The sequence below is a fragment of the Chrysemys picta genome, chromosome 4, assembly GCF_011386835.1.
Source record: "Chrysemys picta bellii isolate R12L10 chromosome 4, ASM1138683v2, whole genome shotgun sequence".
Taxonomy (NCBI): domain Eukaryota; kingdom Metazoa; phylum Chordata; order Testudines; family Emydidae; genus Chrysemys; species Chrysemys picta.
In genome coordinates, this window is record NC_088794.1 from 136,233,160 (window position 1) to 136,253,653 (window position 20,494).

The 20,494-nt window shown below is 39.6% G+C and overlaps 1 protein-coding gene across 2 annotated transcripts in view; it reads left to right on the forward strand.

Annotated features, from left to right (window-relative positions):
• The window catches only part of ASPG (asparaginase), a 74,955-nt gene extending 55,508 nt beyond the window's left edge, over nucleotides 1–19,447 (forward strand). Inside the window, exons 11-16 of one of the 2 annotated variants that reach the window (XM_005285814.4) lie at nucleotides 410–505; nucleotides 1,522–1,685; nucleotides 7,827–7,913; nucleotides 15,940–16,039; nucleotides 16,359–16,418; nucleotides 18,889–19,447. In XM_005285814.4, coding sequence (XP_005285871.3) covers nucleotides 410–505; nucleotides 1,522–1,685; nucleotides 7,827–7,913; nucleotides 15,940–16,039; nucleotides 16,359–16,418; nucleotides 18,889–18,921 — 540 coding nt within the window. In that variant the 3' untranslated portion in view covers nucleotides 18,922–19,447. Of the gene's footprint in view, nucleotides 1–409; nucleotides 506–1,521; nucleotides 1,686–7,826; nucleotides 7,918–15,939; nucleotides 16,040–16,358; nucleotides 16,419–18,888 lie in introns of those variants that run through there. The other variant, XM_065593711.1, reaches the window with a different exon arrangement.
• The last annotated feature ends 1,047 nt before the right edge of the window (nucleotides 19,448–20,494 follow it).

Genomic DNA, 20,494 nt, shown 5'->3' on the forward strand with positions numbered 1-20,494 from the left:
ATAATAGGATGGAGTTTTGCTGTGTAGAATTCATGTGTAGACACAGGGATGTCATTGGGGGATCTGAAAAAAACTGTAATTAGCATGTGCATCTGAAATAGCATAGGTCAGAAATCCTCTTAATTTAATTCCAGTGTAACTAGGAAGTGAGAGAAGTCCAAGTAACTATGGAAACAGGGTTTTATGAACTTCGGGGAGAGTATACGTGACTTCTTTTCCCTCAAAGAATGTGAACAAGATTGTTTTTACTAACTGGTATCCTCAATTATTATATTTGGTTACTCTCCAAGTAAACGTGGGTGCAATATTGTTCTTCTGATGTAGATATCAGTAGTTCTAAGGACACAAATGGTAAATAAAAAGATATGTATGATACTAAAACTTTTAAATTTTATTTTTTGTTTCCCAGGAGCTGGAAGCAATTAGAGATGCATTAATTCCTTCTTTGGCCTGTGCCGCAGCTAAAATAGGTGACACAGATGCACTAAAAGCCATAGGAGAAATGGTAAAAAATTAAACTTTTTACAAATCTTTTATTTATAGCTTAATACAAAATGCATTTGTAAGAAACTGGAAGCAAGCAATATGTCTGTATACTAGAGTATGGTAGTAACACACAAAAAAATCTACATTTTTAAGTTGCACTTTCATGACAAAGAGTTTGCACTACAGTACTTGTATGAGGTGAATTGAAAAATACTATTTCTTTTGTTTATCATTCTTACAGTGCAAATATTTGTAATAAACAATACACACTTTGATTTCAATTACAACACAGAATACTATATGAAAATGTAGAAAAACATCCAAAATATTTAATAAATTTCAATTGGTATTCTATTGTTTAATAGTGCAATTAAAACTGTGATTAATTTTTTTGAGTTAATCGCATGAGTTAACTGTGATTGACAGCCCTACCAATAATTCTTTCCTTGCTGTTTTTAAATATGTAGGTTCTTTCTGGTTGTATTTAATATATGTATGCATATTTATGTGTGTGTCTGTATAAGTGGTGCACATTCTTAGATTTGAATATTCATTCTTTATGACATGTGGTCAGGCATCTGGTAGGTATGGTCAGGCATCGTGGTAGGTGTGCTGTGGTATCTGGACCTGTACTTTTCCATCCACAGACTGTTCAAAGTATTGGAACTGGAGAATTCACCAAAGAATTTATTGATGTGGTAGAGTATTTTTAGCCACTTGTGAAGGTTCCAGAGCTGAAAGAGGTGCCAAGGATGGTCTTGATATACAAAACCACTGTTTGTTACATCCAAAGGTCTATGCATCTCAAAATATACATGTTTACCCGTGACTACTGGACACCATAATGGACTTGACTAACCAATTAGTTTCACATAAGCTTTTGAGAAACTGTCACATGTTTAATGATTTTTGGTCATTGGATTCAAACTGTAATGTTGGAGTAGGTATCATTATGTGACTGAGCCCCTGAACCAACCAGCCTCCAGTGTACTATCATTACCTCTTTCCTTAGGCGTCGATGTGTTTATGTTGTAGGGTGGAAACTTGAGCTGTGAAGATTATGATGGTCGAACTCCACTTCATATTGCATCAAGTGAAGGAAATTTACAACTAGTTGAATATTTATTGAAGTATGGAACAACTGTTTATGCTAAAGACATGTTTGGTGCTACCCCACTGAAGTATGCAGTCAAATTCAGGTATTAAAAAAATACATTTTACACAGATCTATGAGAGAGCTAACCCCATCTCATTTCAAATTTACATCGCTTTCAATTAGTGGGTTTTGGTCAGCAATCTGCAATAGTGGAAAGCAGTGATCAATTCTGTGACAGCAAATTCTGTAGTTTTAAAGGATGTGTAAATGGGTTGGATGTTTAGGACATTGTAGCCGAAGGAAACAGCCTTGCTGATGCCAAATCCCAGAGCTAAGTAAGTCAAGATTGTTTTTTTTTTATCCCTACCCCCTACTCCAGGACTCCATTATTTGTGGTGAGATTTCTTTATAAAAGAAAAATTTTACTTATTGTTAATTTTGTTTTTGCAGAAGGGAGAGTTCAGGAACTAGAGCAATAGGGAAGGGGGACTGTCTCTTTCTACCTTCCCTTCCTTGTCAGGAACAGAGGGTTTTAAAATAAAACAGGCTACTCCAGTAGGCTGAAGGGTTTTGTAACCACCCTTTCTTTCTGGGTGACCATTTCTCTGATTTCTCTCCCACATACTCTACACATTTATCAGCAGAGGCATGCACAATAAGCATGTGCTGGCTGCCTCCCTCAGTGATTCTCTCTCCGTGTTGGCAATGACACCAATAATCCTTGAAGTTGGTCTCCTAGGTGGTGGTGGTCTGTAGGCCAGTCATTCTGCTGGTCTTTATCCTATTGTGTAGGTTCATAGTGCCACAATTTATCAGAATATAAAAAGATATCAATCACTGTAGTTGAAATTAAGACTTGTAGTTTGGAGATTTACAACCTTATTGGTCCTCCCACCTGTTTGAAGCTACAGATTGACTCTGTCTCTCACTTACCTTTGCTTTCCCTGTTTATTCATCCTATCCTTTAGGCCCTTATTATGTGTTTACAGTTTGTGAACACCATTTGTCTGTATTTTTAAGAGACAGTGCCCATTTTTTATTTAACAAAATATTTATCCTTTTACACTCTGTGCCTCCAAAAGGTCCCTCAAGTCCAGTGCATGTCCTGGTCTTTCTCTCCAAATGTCTCTGTTATAGCTTTCAAATGTTGGCAGGTTCACCTGTCTGTGAGGGCTGGATCTGGCTCCCTGTGGAGTCTGACTGTTCTGTTTATGTAACAACTGAAGAAATCTCTGCAAAAGGATGTAAAGCTTTTCTCCTCTACAGGAGCTCGGATGCTGGCTTAGCACTGATCCCAGTTTCTGCTAACCCAGGACTCTCAGAGCACAGGGTGGCTGCACACTGTGCTACTGCTAGACCATTGCGTGCCCCCTACATCTTTATAGTTGTCACTGTCATTCTCTTATAACTATCCAAGCCTTTTTGATATAAGAAATATTTATAACAGTTGTAAACCCCCCCACACACACACCAAGAACCAACTAAAAGCAAATCAAACAAACTTGCAGTAGAACAGAGGTGCCCCTAGTCCAGTGTGAGAAAGCACTGCATCACTATTAGATGTTCCTGCAAATCAGATACCTGCATTTATTTTACCACACCCAACTACTGCCTAAGGAATTTCACATGAGTTTGTTGTTTGGATTCCTTTTCATTGCCACTCCTATATTCGACTCCTACTATGCCTCTTTAAACCTGTACACCCATTCTGAAATGGGGAGTGGTAAAAGGAAAATGAATCCTAACTATTTTTAGTTTTTGTTTGTTTGTGCCCTTATCAGAATGAGAGGAAAAGCTAAATAAATGTCATTTTATTGTCTGTAAAAATAGCTTCAGGCCTGTACTGCTAAGATACTAAACTTTATACTGAAGCTGAAGTGGCTCTGGACATTAGAAATCTTGCAGAGCTAATTTACCTCTGATGTAGATGGGGGTGTATGGAATCAAATATGTGCTAAAAAGATGTGATTACTACAAAATATATTTGAATTGCATTCATAAAACAACTGCCTGTTGAAGGTGAAGAGAAACAATCTTGATGTTAAACTTTTGCATTTTATATTAGGCAACAAAGGGAAATGCCTGTTTTACAAAGTATTACTAATAAGTATTCTGTGCTTTATATCATGCTCAGAATTGCAAAATATAAAATTGTGCTTTTTAAAACAATCTAAGAAATTACCTTAACTTCATAGACCTTTGCACTGATTGATTCCTTTTTCTGGAAATTAATATTTTAGTTGAATTGGAATATAATCACCGATTTATTCTGTATAGTGTCTACTCCTCTCAAAAGCTTTATTTTAATGTGTGTGTCACTTCTCTCAATGATTTGGGGTTTTTTAGCTAATCATGCAAATCAGAAAAATAACTGGTGATTTCTCTCTTCCCTTACCATTAGTATACATGGTCACAATTTGTGTTTCTGCCAAAAAGGATCTTAACAGAGCACTGTCAACCTGTAGGCAAACAACAAAATGGCCTATGTCAACAGTGGTGTCATGTCTAATCTCTTATAGCTTTCCTTAATTTTTAAAAAATTAACTTGATATTTTCATTGCTGTTAAAATTGGAGTTCTTTTAAAAACCATAGTAATCTGTTGCATGTCCATCTTCTCTCCCATAATACATGTATTCATCCTCTTTATTACTGTGTATATACACATTCTCTTTATTATAGGGCACCTCATATAATATCTCACACCCAGGAGATAATGTAGGTCAGTTGTTTGGACCTATAAAAGTTAGCAACATCCCTTTGACTGCCATTTTCCCAGTGCCTTAATAGAGTGTTCATTTTCAAAACTGTAAAATAAATACTTTTATAAAATACACTTTTCTAAGCATGAAACAGATGTCTCAAATCAAAATTTCATATATTTTATTTATTATAAGCTTTTCCTTATACTTTAAACTTAAGGACTAAAATGGCTGCAAAGAAAAAGTTGTATACAGTTTGTGTTGCACACTGCTGTGAGAACATCAGAGACTATTGTTGGTAAAGTCACTTCCCACATAAACATGCATTGAATCTACACCTCACTCTGACTCTTTAAAATCACATTGTAGTCTGTCTGATATTATACAATGCTTCGGAGTTTGAAATTCATAGTGGTTCAACATTGTGAAAGTTGAATGAGAAAAACAGAGCCAATCCTGTCATAGCCATCCTAGCTGCTAGAGAATCAAGGATCAAAAAGAACGAAGCTAATCACGTTTAAACGTACGTTATACCTGCATTTCTTTAAATGGCTGGTGGAAAGTGCAGCCCAAGGTCCTGAGCCTCTTACACATGGGCTTAATTTTGTGCACTCACCGTACATAAACTGATGTTCAGAAGTCCTTGCAGTATCAGTGTCTTAGTTACTTTTCTAAGGATAATGAAAAAACTCTGATAACTCAGATTACCGCCTGTGGTGAATATTGACTTTTTAATGGCGACCATGGTATGTACCAGTTTTTAGGGATCCCAAAAGATTGAGGGCCAGATCATTCTTCTTGATTTTAGCTGTACAGGTGAAAAAAACCCATGCAAATGGCCAAAAATTTGTCAGAGGAAGGGAAATTTGAGCCCAAGTAGCAGGAGAGCATTTATGGCTTTTGGGGAACTACTCTCTCCTGTCAAATGTATGTGGGAAATACCCACACAACTTAATTCTGACCCTGTCAGCACAGATTCCCAACCTGCAGCTTCACACCTCCACATGGAATGAGAAGCGTGGTTTTGTGGTTCAGACATGATTGTAATGCAAGGAGAGCCTGGTTCCTGTGTTGTGTTGTGTTACCAGTTAGAGTAAAGAGCCATGGGGACTAGCAGAGAAGGTCTGGCCCTCCATAGGGCCCCTGAGATTGGAAGGATTTCTATATGGATCTAAGGTCATCTGTGGGGCAGGAGGGCTGTACCTCCTACCACTTCTAAAGATCTCCAGACTCCATCTACTAGACGAGGAGCTGTTGCAGTGGAAACAGTGGGCTCAAGACCATTGAGGTTTCCACTTACTTTCAGTTTATTTAAAAAAAAGAAAGTCTTGCCAACACACACTTCTCTCCTCCGCTCACCTCTATGCAATCTGTTCAATATATTTATTTAATGCTGCCAAAAAATGCCTCAATGGAGCAATAGTCTTTTTAGGAGTGTTAGAAATGCTGAGTACTCCAGGACAGACCACTACCAAGGAAACTGATACAGACACTGTTTGCATGTACTCCTATGCAAAATACAAGTTTGTGAGTAAATGTAAAAGCTTTTCTGCTATAATCTGTTATCAGTTTCATTTTTCAAATGAGTACTAAACTGCTTGATATGTTGTGGTTAAATCATACTCTTATGAGTTGTATTATGTAAAGAAAAATAAATACAGCACTAGTTCCTACTTGCTGTCTCCAGGAGACTCTTACTGACAGCCAGCCATGTCTCAAGGGACTCTTCTGATGAAATATTTAAGATAACTAGACCAACTTACAATATGTGCAGTTGCAGTAACTGATCATGCTTACTTTGCTGCAGAGAAACAAAGAAATTAAGATTTCGGTTTCACTCTGGGCAAAAAATTGGCCGCATGATTTAAATGCTAAAATTCCATTGAGCAACTGAAAGAATTTAATTTTTGAAAAGGCAAAATTTTAAAAACCTTGTCATAAAGTTGTTACCAGAATAGCTTATAAGGAAATGTGGATCTTGTATCAAATTTAAAATTTTATATTTTAATTGGGCTTCATCATGATTACCTTTAAAGTAACTTCTCTTTGTCAAGATGAAGATTTCAGAACACAAGCTGTTTGACCTGCAGTCCAGTTTCAAAATAGGAAGGTATTATAATCTTCAAGAAGAATAAGAAATGTAGAATAAACTGAACATACATTTGAACTTATTTTTGTATTTGTTGATGAATTAATATTGAGTGACTGGTTTGTTCCTAAGGTTTTGAATCCAGCCATAGATTGTGATTTAGTTAATGAACAGCGTTGTACTTTTCACTTTAAAATGTTCCTATAGCCCCCTCCAAACAAAGTCACAATAGATGTGATTATACTTGAAATAGACATTCTGTAGCAGTGTGGGTTAAATTCTGCCTTTGAGTTTGGGAATTAGGCAGCACAATAAATTAACATATTTTCTTCTCTTGAGACCTGGGTCCAAATCCCACAGGGCATTAGGTCAAGTTCTCCAACTATCATATTTTGGCTGATCGTTTTCCCACAATTTGATATAGTGCTTCTTTATTATTACCCTTTTGGGTAATAGATGGTCTATTGTCAAATTGTACATACATCCCACAGCATTGTAATCCAACCAACAAAGTTTTAAGGAGCCTTTGCAGTGGCCTCAGCAGAACTATTTCTGAGTTGTGTGGCTGAGGAATGGGAGCCAGGCTGGTCATGTAGATCCTACCATACCTATCAGGCAGAAGAATGCACTCATGGGAGAGGGCCAGCCAAACCATGACCATGAGTGGACTAGTAGGCCATGAAGAAGATTGTATCCAGCTGGGAAGAAACTTAGCAGAGAGATATTTTGTGGGAGATTCTCCCAAAGGTCAAATAAGAATCTAAATTTATGGGTGCTTATATCGTCCATGAAGTCATAGGAACTTTGGCATCTCTCATTTTAACCCACAAGGTTTCATTGCTAACATTTAAAAACAACAGAAATCTTACCTTGGAGAGAATCAAAATGCCCGCCTAATCTATCCCTTTATGTGGAAAATACACACAGAAATACTGTTACTCTGTGAATGCCTTCATTGTCTATCTGCATTTCAGTGCTTGAATTAACAAGAGCTAGAAATGGGGACAGTCAGGGGACAAATAAATATAGATTCATATTTGAAAGGTATTTATGTTCCTTTCTCTTCGTTTTGGATTCAGTAATTGAGAATGTAGCATTTTTGTAAATTCAGTGTGCCAAGGTAGTTAAATGATGTAATAAGCCTTTGCCTCTTCCTTGCCCTACATCAGTGCAGAGGAAACTGGGTGGGGTTTAGTGGCCTGTGATGTGAAGGAGGTTAGAGATTATCTGTTGGTCTCTTTTCTCTTTAAACTCAGGCTCCTTGAATGGAGAACATACTCATCAGTCTCTCTCTTTTTTGGGGGGGAGGGGAACATACCAATCTGAAAAATGGTGAGAATCAGTGTATAAAATCTGTGTTTATGGAATACTTGTTTTGATCTCTAGATGTTTTTTCCCCAGGATATTTAATCGTTAAAAATAACTCTTTTTCTTGTTATCAATTTTTTCATAAAGGCACATAGAAGTGATTCAGTTACTGCGTGAAACTGGAGCTCACCTTTCCAGCCAAGAGCTAGAGAACATAGGAACGGAACTTTGCAGGTAAAGATGACATAAGTTTAGATATTGCATTGTCGCATGGTCCAAGTGTCAGGAGCACAGCTAGCTCCCAGCCGGGTAGCTAGGCAACACAGCAAGCTCAGCTGGGCTCAATGAGCCTTCTCCAAATGTGTGTGTTCCTGATGGGGCAGGGGAGCCAGCAGCCTGCTACTTGATCCTTGCAACAGCAGTAGCACAGCAGCTGCTCAGCTCGTACCCACAGCTGTACCTGCCCTGCCTTGGCTTCCACTAATTGCTCCAACCCTGGTTCTGCCTTGACTCATGTCAGCTTCAGTCTAGTCCTTGCCTCCCTGCCCTTTTCTGACTCAGACTCTGATCTATGGCTCGGCTTCTTGATTGTGACTTTGGCTTACCCTTTGGCTTGGTGTTCCCAATTCTGATTCTGGTTCTGACCTTTTGGCTTGGCCCCTCAATCTTGACTCTGCCTTCATCCTCGGATTGGTACCTGACTCCTGGATCTATGCTCGCCTTTACTCTGGACTGTCGCCACAACCACCAGTTAAGGTCCTGTTGCAGCCACTAGGTAGGCCGCCCGTTCCCTGGCATCTTACACCAAGTCAGCTGTGCTAATATGCAGTAGTTACAGTTACATCCTCCTCCTCCTGTTATCTCAATTTTCAAGAGTAAATGATTGAGTTGTTAATATGCCCAGGACTTATTTTGAAATGGGAAACAATCAGGGGTTTTATTATTGAAGCAAACCAATGTGGTTGGGTATAAATTAATGGAGTGATACAATAATACGTTAGTGCAAACTAGGGATCCACATGGGAAGTGGGGGGGGGGGAGGGTTACAGCACAGCACTTTGGTGTGCACTACAGTTCACACCTCCATAGTCTGAGCTGTGGTAAAGTGTAGCAAGGCCCTAGGTGAGGAATTCTTGGGTTGTAATCTTGATTCTGACACTGGGTTACTCTGTCTGTAAAATGGTGATTTTTGATAGTAACCTGTTTCAATGAGTGATGTGAGAATTGTTTCTCAAATCCTTTCAAGATGGAAAGCACTATATAAGTAATTATTATATATGCCAGGGACCATTGGGTACCTGGCATATACTATTTTTGGGCTAGAATTAATAACTAAAATGCAAGTAAAGGGACAAAATTTACTATTGACTGTGTGACATACCTGAAGTAGTATAGCAGAACTCCACAAGTGAAATAGAGAGCATTATGGAAAATGTGCAAATGGATTTGAAGCAAGTCTGTCCCTCTTCCTGATGCATTTTTATACATTTTGTATTACTTTTGGGTTGTAGAGAACTTGTGTTTTTGGTGTCCAGATCTTGAGATTAGAGCAACAGGGACAATTTATACTGAAGCAATGGAGTGGTTTTATTCTTCCTCATTCCCCCAACAATAAATTAAATACTAGTCTCCTCACCCAGACAGAATATTGAGCAAAATACATTGTACCGTGTCTTCAAGGGCTACAGCTCTGCTACCCCCACAGAAGATATGGATTCCATAGTTGAGAGCCCTCTACTAATAACACCTTGCTACTAGCTGTTGGACATCTAAATATAGGGACTCTTAGGTGGAGTGCCTCAACTGTTACGACAATACGCAGAAGAGAGACTCTCTGGCACATAGCCTGCACCCAAACCATATAGAGCTATACTACATATTTCCCAGAACATTGCAAACGATGGAAACAATGGAAAGTCTTTTCAAATTAAGAGTTTGCTAACTCTGATCCATCTGTCAGAAGTATTAGGGGAGCGGCTCAGAAAATTACATTCTTTCACAAATAAATTGACCCCATACATAGCCCCTTCTGCCCTCTGCAGAACCTGTTTAACTGGCTAGCCTGATAGTAGTACCACAAAAATGAGAGCATGTAGCTTTAAACAAAAAGTGAATGTGATGCAATTTGTTGTAGTACATTCAGGGAATATTGTATACACTGGATCTGTATTGCGTGATCTCTTGTATTTTGAATGAAGTGGTAATGAACCCCCGAGGCTTTTGAAGCATTTTAAATTGGTTTGTAATAGTATTAAGCTAACAGAGGACAAAAAACCCCATTTGTTTTAAAGATATCTACTGTGCAGAGAGTGGAATATACATATGTGGAGAGGAGAATGAGTGGGCTTTGTGCATGGAATGAGTGCATGGGTTTCCTTGTCTTGAGACTTTCCACCACACAACATGAACAGAGCATGAACCAGCTCTTTCACAGCCATCCACCCACAGACAAGAATAGGGGCCTCACACCTATGGGGAACCCGGGACTACTGCATCAGTGTAAATCCTGCGGCCATGCCCCTTGCACCGGCCTACACAGAGCTGATGTGGAGTCCAGTTCCACAATGCACATGGTATTGAGAGAGACACTGAACTATGACTTTTCAGCAGGGCACTTCTGCACAAGGGAACCACTTCCCTTATACTGCTCTAGAAGGCCTTCGGTGTCCCTTTGCAGAGGGGTGAATTTCCTCCAGAGTGTATGAGCCAAAATGCTAAAGTGTTTGTAGTTAATATTGTCTTGTTGCAGATGTTCTGTCCTTCCAAGGTGTCCTTCCTAGGGAGTTTTCTCATACTAGGCATTGGCATATTGGTGAGGTTGTTGCATGTGTTCAGCCTGGTTAGAGTTGCCTTTGGAACAAACAGATGTTTTACTAACTCTTCCTCTGGTCTAATTTAAGTGACCGGCACCATGGCAATATGCCCAGCCCCCAGGGTATGGAGAGCCAAAGCTGATTGGTTCCTAGGTAGCATTCAAGGACTGGTCTAGCTAATTTTAGCATTGTGTCAGGAATCATCTTGTATTGTTCTCTACCTGAATTAAGATCCAAAAGCCAGTTTTTCTCACTGCTTCTCTATTGTCAAAATAATTTGGCTTTATTCTGTATTCATTCATCTCCATGGCCAGAGCTTTTGCTGTTCTAACGCTAGCCCCTTAATTTCCTTATCTTTAGACATAAAATGATTTAGGATTTAGAAACTAAAGTGTTCGGTTTAGTACATTTGGTCATCAGCTGATAACTGTAAAATGTCAGTTGGAATTCTTTCTAGTGCATCTAGTGTTGGAATTGTACTTGCAAACAAAACACTCTCATGTTATCCAGTCTTTTAGCCGCCTCTTTTAAGTGTTAATTCATCCTGTTGTTTTTAGAAAGTCAGATGAGGAATTTGCATTTTTAAGATGTTTAATTCTTTGATCTCACGTTTCCATTTTGTCGAGATGAGAACTAAGTTTTCTTACCAGTCATCCCTCAGAATCTTCCAAATTTGTTTTCCCACTGCAGGGGTATTGTTGTCTTTATGCAAAATAAAACTGTGACCACTCCAAGACATATAATGGTGACTCTCCAAATTTGTTCAGAAAGCTACTCCACTAGATTCAGTTTAGCCACAAATTTGATTTATACTACTGTTTTTTTGACTGTCTATTAAGTGAATGTCACCTGTTCTGAACAGTCTGTGCTCAACAAGGCTGAAGTAAGGGCAGGGGGGAGCAAGCAAATGAATTCACTCACTCACTCATATGTTAAAATATCAGTTCATGAAATCCAAGGATGCTCTTTTTCAAACCTGTTATCAGGATAACATACCTTTTTAAGTCTGATCACAGATGTTGGGATAAATTATAGTTCTGAAGGTACTGGAACCATGCTTCTAATACCTACCTGGTTAACTTTCTGAAGAAATAAAATATGAAGCAGGCTTTTATAATCTTAATCTCCCATCTCTCCTTGCAGTTATGAAACATGAACAGAAAGGCCTGGGGACACTGGATAATATGAATGGTATCCTTGAGTGCACTCTAGAGAGAATTATATTAGTCCCTCACAGAATCACTACCTTGCATATCAAGAATCTTCACCAGCAGAGAAACATAATTTCTCTACTGTCTGGGTGGTGCTGCAGCTACAAATATCTCATCATATTCCAGTGGCTTTAATTACACATTGAACAAGCAGGATCCCCACATGGAACTGTGTATAAGACCCCCTGAGAAAGATGGGGTTCTGAGCTCACCAAGAAAAAGGAACTTAGCCTCCCCACCCTTTGCAAAACCCCACAGATGAGTCAGCAGTACCTCATGGTAAACACTATCAGTAGCCATTAAGAAGCTTATACTTTCTTCTAATCCAGTTAAAATGGTACCAACTTTTTATTCTTATTTTGCTGTCACTGCAATGCGTATTTTGAAAGTCATGAAGCACCGAGGAGTCCCAGCCTTCGTAACAGTTTTTATGCTTGTAATCTAGTGCAACCTGCACATACTAGCTAATATAATTACATTTATCACTTTTCCACAATCTTGACTCTTCTACAATGAAGTCATTCTGCCCATAGTGGAAATTCCTGTATTATGTAACTGTTCTATAATCATCCTTCCCAAATGTTAAAAATCCAATGGTATTCTCATCTATGCTCCTGCCTACTATATGGTATGTCAAGCGGCACAAGAGCTTAGCGGTGTGTTGTTTTTCACTCTCAACCAGTGTTGAAGAGTTATTTGTTTTGGAGGGTGGGATTTCCTTTTTTTAAATAAAAATACAAGAAGCCTTGAACGTTTGAAACTGGGCTGGCATTGAAACATGTTCTGCACCAGACACACTCCCATTTTTCTACAGAGCCAGGCCCTTCCTTCCTGCGCTTTTCTGCATGTGTGCAAGAAGGAAGCTCCTGTCTTGCAAACCTCGGGATCGCCTCAAAAGCTTCTTGGGATATGTCTACACTGCATTTGGGAGCAAGCCTTCCAGCTTGAGTCCAAAGACTCATGCTAACACAGTAAAAATAGCTCTGTAGATGGTACTTTGAAGTTGCAACTTGGGCTAGAGCTTGGGCTGTCATGGCCGGAGTGGAGTTGGCAGCCTGAGACCAAATGTCAAAGCACCAACTACTCACCTAGCACGAGCCCCACTAGCACAAGTCTGTGGACCTGGCCAGAAGGCTCTCTCCTAGATGTGGTGTAGACATACCCATGCGAGACATGCAGGAAGGTAGCTCTTCTGTTGTAAACTAGGGGAGTCTGTAGTAGCAGGGCTTCTCTCTTGTGCTCCTTCCAAGGCATGCCAATGGCTCTCCTGTGGAGTGGTTCTCCTCTGTTGCCAACCTGTTAGGTGCAGAGGAGGCTTCTGGCTGTGGGTAGGAGGCCCTGCAAACCTCAGAAGGTACATAGCAGTGGAGTTCCTGTGATGCAGACCTAAAGAGATTTCCTTTTTGGCACACCTCTGAAATTGGATTAAAGTTATTTAGAATCAACATAATGTCTGTGAGATGCAAGATGACCAAGCTACTTGCATTCTTCAAGCATATCAAATGGATTGACTCTTTTCAACTTAAAAATCTCATCTAGGTCTTTACCAAAACAATTCCTTTGAGGCAGTAAACCTCAAAGGATGCCCCCGGCCCTATTTAGCTTTCATATCCTGGAGGGAAAATGTAAATTGGCTGTGAATTAATCAACAGGATAGAATAAAGGTCACATATAGTGACAGCAGTGAAAACAAATAATAAACATTTATCTCACTGGTTTTGCTCTTGGTTAGGATACAGTGGTACTAAATTATCTGTTTGTTCATTACCCATTTGAGCAATTGTGACTTGATAACCTGCCATTCTTAGTTTTTGTTGTTAAAGACTCCCATCTATGATGATGTCAGCAAATTTGGACAAATCCAGACACAAAAGCAAAAGATGTAGCAAAAGATGAATCTTCTGAAACAAATAAACTTTCACTTGTTGAGTAGCCACTGCTGTGAGCTACTCATTTCCCTATTTTTCTAATACTCTTGCTGTCTTGTGCAATTTATAAGGGCTCTTTCCTTTTAACTCACTATTAAACTCCCCCCTTTGGTCTGTTGTCAGTGGGAAATAACCTTTTTGCAACAACATTGCTTTCCATTAGTGCTTCCTCAACATTTCGTCTCTTACCTTATGCCTGCTTCCACTATTAAATTTCTCATACAAAACAAAGACGCTAACTCCTCTCCCCACCAAAGGCAAGCCTTTATCTTCTTCCCACCCTCACAGGCTGCTGCCAGGAAAGACCGTGAAAAAGCTTTCTTCTCACCCACCCTCAGGCTGCTGCAGTTAGAGGTTTCCACTCCCCTTTACAGATTTTTTTAAGTACCTAAAAATAATGATCAACAGTTGAGAAGTGGCTTCAGACTAGCAGGGAGTAACAAATTTTGCGGACTTGACTGCAGAATGACCCTTCTACAAGCTGTCCTGGCTGCCTGCTGCTGGGATCTCACATGCCTTTACTGCATTCCTTCCTCCTCCTCCCCCACCTCCAGCAGTCAAGTCTGCTCAGCCAGTCTACCACACTCAGGAGCCTTTCACCTTCCTCCTTACTGCTGTCCTGCTGTCCTCAGTACTCTTTTCCTTCAGAAGACAGAGAGCGACATTCAGGGCACCAGGGCATATGCCACAGACTAAACAAACAGGCCTTTTCCATCCCTCACTTCAATGAGATCCAACCTCACTGGAGAATCACCTGGCTGTTTCTGTTCAGATATTCATCAGGTAGTCAATATTAATGCTTAAAGGCCTTACAGCTCCAGAGCTAACATCCTCTTGACATGCCTGGGGGTAGCCCCAGTCCTTAAAGCGTGTCAGGTCGCAGATCTGGGAAACAACCTTTCTAAGAAGCCAGCTAAGTTGCTGAGGGGTACACATTTTTAGTGCGGCTGGGGAACCCCTCTGATTGGTTGCTTTCCCCAGGGCTGCTGCTGCAAGCAGGCAGAGCGCTCCACTCCATCCCCAAGCAACCTGCACCATTCTCGCAGGGGATGGGGAGGAAAGAGTCCAGCGGCTCATGATGGCTCTGCTCCTCTGCTCCTTCCATCCCTGCATCCTGGAAAAGCAGAAAGGAGACCCCAGGGCAGCTCCCCAGGATTTTGGGGTGGGGTGAAGCACCCCTAGAGCTGTAGGAGGAGCAGAGGTGAGGCTGAAAGGGGCAGAATTGATATGTGGATTGAGGGGCGGGATTGATTTGGGGTCAGAAATAATTGCTGGGGGGACAGGCAGATAGATGGCGGCGTGATGGTGAGACCCACCCACTTTTTTCAGACTACATGCTGTTCTATTGTTTCAGCCTGTCTGCAGGTGACATTGCATTGGGGCACATCCAGGTGTTTTTCACACCACAGGAGCTAAAAACACTTTTTTTAAATGAAAGATTAAGTTCTGCAGATACTAGTGGGGCTGCCAGCAGGCCTGCAAGAAACTGCCTGTGGTGTTACACCACAGATTCAGAATCCACTCGTGTCTTGATTCACTTTGGAACGGTATAATGTTTGTCATCTAGAAATGGTGAGCATAGACCACCCTTAGCAGACTTTTTTTCTCACTGTGTGTAAAATGGCTGTTTATTGATACTGAGATTTATAAATTGCCCTTAATTTAAGATCCAAATACTGTAGCATCATTACAATTATCCAAATGGCACCACAGAAACGTAATGCTGTCATAACCATAGCTGATAATGACTATTAACATTCATGCTAGAGGCAATATTGTATCAGATATGTTTATACAACTTTTGTAGTTTGTTTTTAAGTGCAATATTTTGGTAGCATGTCTGCTGTCACTCTCTGTATAGTAAAACTATTATTGAAAATGCAACACACTGCAACTCAAATGTGGGATACCTCCCTCCAGCCCCCCTTAAACGCCATTTCACAGGATAAATATTGTGTTGTGAAATATGAAACTGCGTATCTTTTTTCCCCTTTAGTCATAGTCACACCCACTGGGTGAAACTAGCCTGTTGTAAGTTGCTTATAATACAGCCTTGTTAATTTAAGGAACTGATTCATCAAGCCGTGTTGCTGGCTCAGCTGTTCAAAGCTTTTGTAAACTTCTCCCTCCCTTACTTGTGCTCTCCCCTCCCCAACCCCCCCCCCCCCCATCCTGGCAGTCATGCTAAGATTGTTGTTGGTTTAGTGTTCACATTATTTTCTCTGATAGTTAAGAGAACACAGTATTACAGTGAGATGCCCTTACAGATTTAGAAAAAGTAAACTGTTCTTAATTGTTCTTTTTCCAGCCTCGCTGCTAATGGCGATGTGGAAGGGTTGTATGCCTGGTATCTAGCTGGTGCAAACCTGGAACAAACTGGGTATGATGGCAGAACTCCCTTACAAATAGTAAGTGTGACTATTGGTGTACTGCATGTGGAGCTCTGCTAAGCATGTGTGTTATGGCATATCTGTTCTGACATGTCAGATGGTATTAGGTTGGGCAAATTAAATGCCACTTTGGTTCCGACAATTTTGATTAAAAAAAAGTCTTTGCTTCAAATTAATGACACTTCCAGAACTCTTGTCAAGTAATAAGTCATTCAAAGCCATCATTCTCCCAACTCTCCACAAGTAATTAGACATTTCAGTCAGGCTTTAAGTAGTTTTTCATGCCTGTGTACATGCATACAAGCCATGGCAGTACTCTTTAAATTTCTGTTTACAGGCAGAGGCTACAGGGCATGTGGAGCTCCTAGACTTCCTTAATCAACTGAAGATAAAGCAGGTAATGGTTATTTTAAAAGTTCTTGTTTGCTGAAATGAGCCTGGGTTGTCTTTTTTGTTGCTGTTGTTATTGTTGTAGGATGGTTTTGTAGTTAAGGCCCTGGACTGGGTTTGGAGAATTCTGAGTCCAGTTCCTGGTTTTGCCACAAACTTCTCTGTGACCTTGAGCAAGACCTTTAACCTCTCTGTGCCTCAGTTCCCCATTTATAAAATGGGGATATAATCTAAATAGACTGCCTTGTCTATTTAGATTATAAACTCTTTGGGGCAGGGACTGTGTCTACACAGGATCCATACAGCACCTAGTACTATGGGATCCTGAATTTCATCTAAGTATTACTGTAATGGAAAGGAGAGAGAATTTACAAAGTAAAGAATGCATTAGTGAGTTTCTTCTCCGCAGGTCTGACAACCACTGGTACATCGATTTAAATTTACTTAAGTAAACCCAAATCAGGAATCCTTCTAGTCAGAATCAAAACAGGCAGACAAACTACAACCATGCAAATACTTCAGAGTTTACATATTTCATTCAAAAGGAAAATGTGTTTTTGTAATGTGTGCAAATAGATTACGCTTATAGCAACCAAGAAAATACACGGAGTGAATTAAACATTCCCCAAAACAAGTATCTTGTTACTTAAACCGACAAGTTCCTTTCATGTAACTGTATGGATCTGTTTTCATTTGATGTGACTTAGGAGTCTTTGGGCAGAGGATGAGTTTAATTAGCTAAACAATCTAATAACAGCACTAGGGAAAACAGCATCTTTGGGAAATATGTATTGCGCCTTCATCAGAAACTTAAAAAACAGATTTCAGAGTGGTAGCCGTGTTAGTCTGGCAACTCCCATCTTTTCATGTACTGCTATATATATCTTCCTACTGTATTTTCCACTCCATGCATCTGATGAAGTGGGTTTTAGCCCACAAAAGCGTATGCCCAAATAAATTTGTTAGACTCTAAGGTGCCACAAGTACTCCTTGTTGTTTTTAAAGAACAGAGTGACACTTCAGCTCTGGTTGCAACTGTTTTCTGGGGTATGTCTACACTGCAATTCAAAACTCGCGGCTGGCCTGTGCCAGCTGACTCGGGCTTGCATGGCTTGGGCTGTGGGGCTGTTTCATTGCAGTGTAGACTTCCAAACATTTCCACATCAAGATTAAAAGGCAAGATGGGCTCATTTGCCAGAGCAACACCTTGGGATCACTTCATATCATCCCACTCCTTTCTCATCTCATCCCTGGCATGTTTTGATGGCATATTCATCTGTCTTGACTGTATTAGATTGTAAATTCCTCTGAGAAGCACCCTTGCCTCACATGGACAGCTATGGCACTATATAAATGATAACACACATTCTGGCTCACTGGCTTGAGGACAGACTGTATTGTAGTTAGCCAGCACTGAAACCAAGTGGCGCAGATCTTCAGCTAGACTGAATACACCAATGACAATTTAACCAGCAGAGCATTTGCCCCCGGCTATCCTAACTCAGGATTTTGTTCCTAATAATGTAATTTAGAAAATCTTAATAATAAAAAAAAAAGAGAGAGCGAGACCTGACTAAGCACATGTTAGGAATTATTGACGATTGACACTAGAAGACTTGAGTTTAAAAGGCCTCACAGATTCACCCTGCCATTGTAGATTCTGAATCAGGACAGTAGGAGAGATCAGGAATTTCAGAGATTATCTGAATTCTAAATTATTTACACTGAATGCCAAAATTAACAGTATTGACATATATCTTCTCCAGCCAACAGTCAAATGAAACTGGGAGAACAGTCAACCAAATCTTAAATGATGCGTGAATGTTTGGAGACGATTTACCACTCAGCTTGCCACTATAACTGGAGGAATTTCAAACACTTAGATTTTTTTTTCTCAAAATTCTACTCTGATGCAATCCTCTCACGTTGGAGATTAGATATCTCTTTTCCAGTGTACTGGAAAATCTAAGATATTGGAGAGGTTAAAAAAACAAAAACCCTCAGGATGTTTAAAGACTTTGGGCTGGATTCTCCACTGCTATGCACCTTGGGTAGTCATTTACACCTGTATAAAGTGGATGTAAAATGCTCCCACTGGTGTATGTGAGTGGGGAATTCTCATTGGTAGCATCCTATACCCACTACACGCTGATTTAGTGTTTCAGTAAAATTCAAAGATTTGTGGTGCCTTTACATTCACCTCAGTTGAAGTCAATATTTATTTTTAAATAAAATTTGATATCAGACTGAGAAGCATGTCACTTTAAATCTGTAACTCTCATATGGGCCATCTCTTGATCTTTTTTTAATCTTCCCTACCTATAGGAAAGACAATCTGAAGGCATTCCTGAGTGTTGGATTAGAGTTTACTCAGTAGGCTACAATGTAAGCTCGTCTTGGAAAGGCTTCAGGCAAATTTGAGTGGTCCACACTGCATGTCTTAAAGCTAACTGTTTCTTTATATGATTTCTCCATAGGTTATGGAAAATGAACATTCCTGGGAAAAATAGCCAGTTTTGAACAATTAAACACTAGTGGGCAATAATTTAAAAAAAAAGAAGAAGAAGAATTAAAAAAGGAATGTGGAGATGATTGCAGATGCTGCAAGAGTATATTGGGAACCTAGAATTAATTTAGAAATATATTTACTTTTTTCTTATCTTTTAAGATTATTTTCTTATGGCTGATATTTTAAATTTCTTTTAAAAAATGAAAACCTGTTACACTAGCATGTCACATCTCAGATTAGGTCCTTTTTCAGTGCCAAGTGTCTGAGCATATAGCTAAACAAATGAGATTAGAATGTCATGATATAGTGTCTCTTACTCTATAAATATTTTATTTTTCTATAACTAGTATGTTGATTTTTTTATTTTCTATAATTGGGACACTGAGTTTTTATCTAGTAAATCTATGGGGGAAATGCTGCATGCAACCAGCAGCATTTCTGTTATGTGAATTTATATTTGTGGGGGGGGGAATTCAAAGTTGATTATATATTCATGGATTTACATTAATAAAATCTCTGGAAATAAACGTTTGTTTCGCTTCACTGTTTTTTTGCAATAGTTTAGATCGTGTCGGTAATAATAATTACAACAACTGTGTGTGTGTCAGCGCAAATAATTGCATCAATCAAGAGCATCCGCCTGCAGTTCTGTGCTAATATTCACCAATGTGTTACTTTAAACTACACTTTTTAAACGTATTATAAGGCTGACACCTTAAACACAGGGCTTGTTTGCACTGCGCCACAGTGCAGACTACAGGCTTCAGAATTGTGCGCCAAAATGTTGCTCACTGCTCTGTGTGGATGCTTCAGGTGTGTTCTAAAAGGTACCCAGTTGACATTAACATGAACTATAGTAAGAGACACTTTGGTGCACTCTACAATTTGAATCCCCATAGTTCGCACTGTGGCACAGTGTGGACATAGCCACATTCATTGATGGGACTCTTTAACTGAGCTGAGTTTCTGTAACAATGATTTTACCTACCTTCTGACCAGGACATAATCAGAATAGCTATGTTTGACATCAGATTGTATCTTGAGTGGCTAAAGAATTAATAGATTTCTGGTTAAAGCAATAATGCTTCTAGGTATGAAAGCCTAGAACTTTCAAATATAGAGAATACTTAAGGCAGATGCACAGACAGGGAATACAACTTTTGATTTACAACTATAATTTCTGATTTTATGTCTTCCTCAAACAAATGGCACCTTTGTTGAAGCACGGAGGAATTCCTCCCCCTTTCCATGCAGCCAATGCTCCATTGATCCTTTCTGAGCCCTTTAGCGTTGGAAGCCTTCCCAGGCCAAGTTACAGACCAAATTCCCCCAGGAATATGGAGTGAACACTATGCACACGATTGGAGGAAACCCCGCTTTCTCTGCCAAACACAACTGTTGTCCTATGGAATATACTGTAGACATACGAGCCAATTTTCACACCTAGAAATACATGATCTTGTTTTATGCTAACATACGTTTGGTGCATCCATTCACATTGGAGCATTCCTCTAGTCACAAAAAACATCTTAATGCATGTACAAAAATACTGTCTCTCATTACTACTATATCAG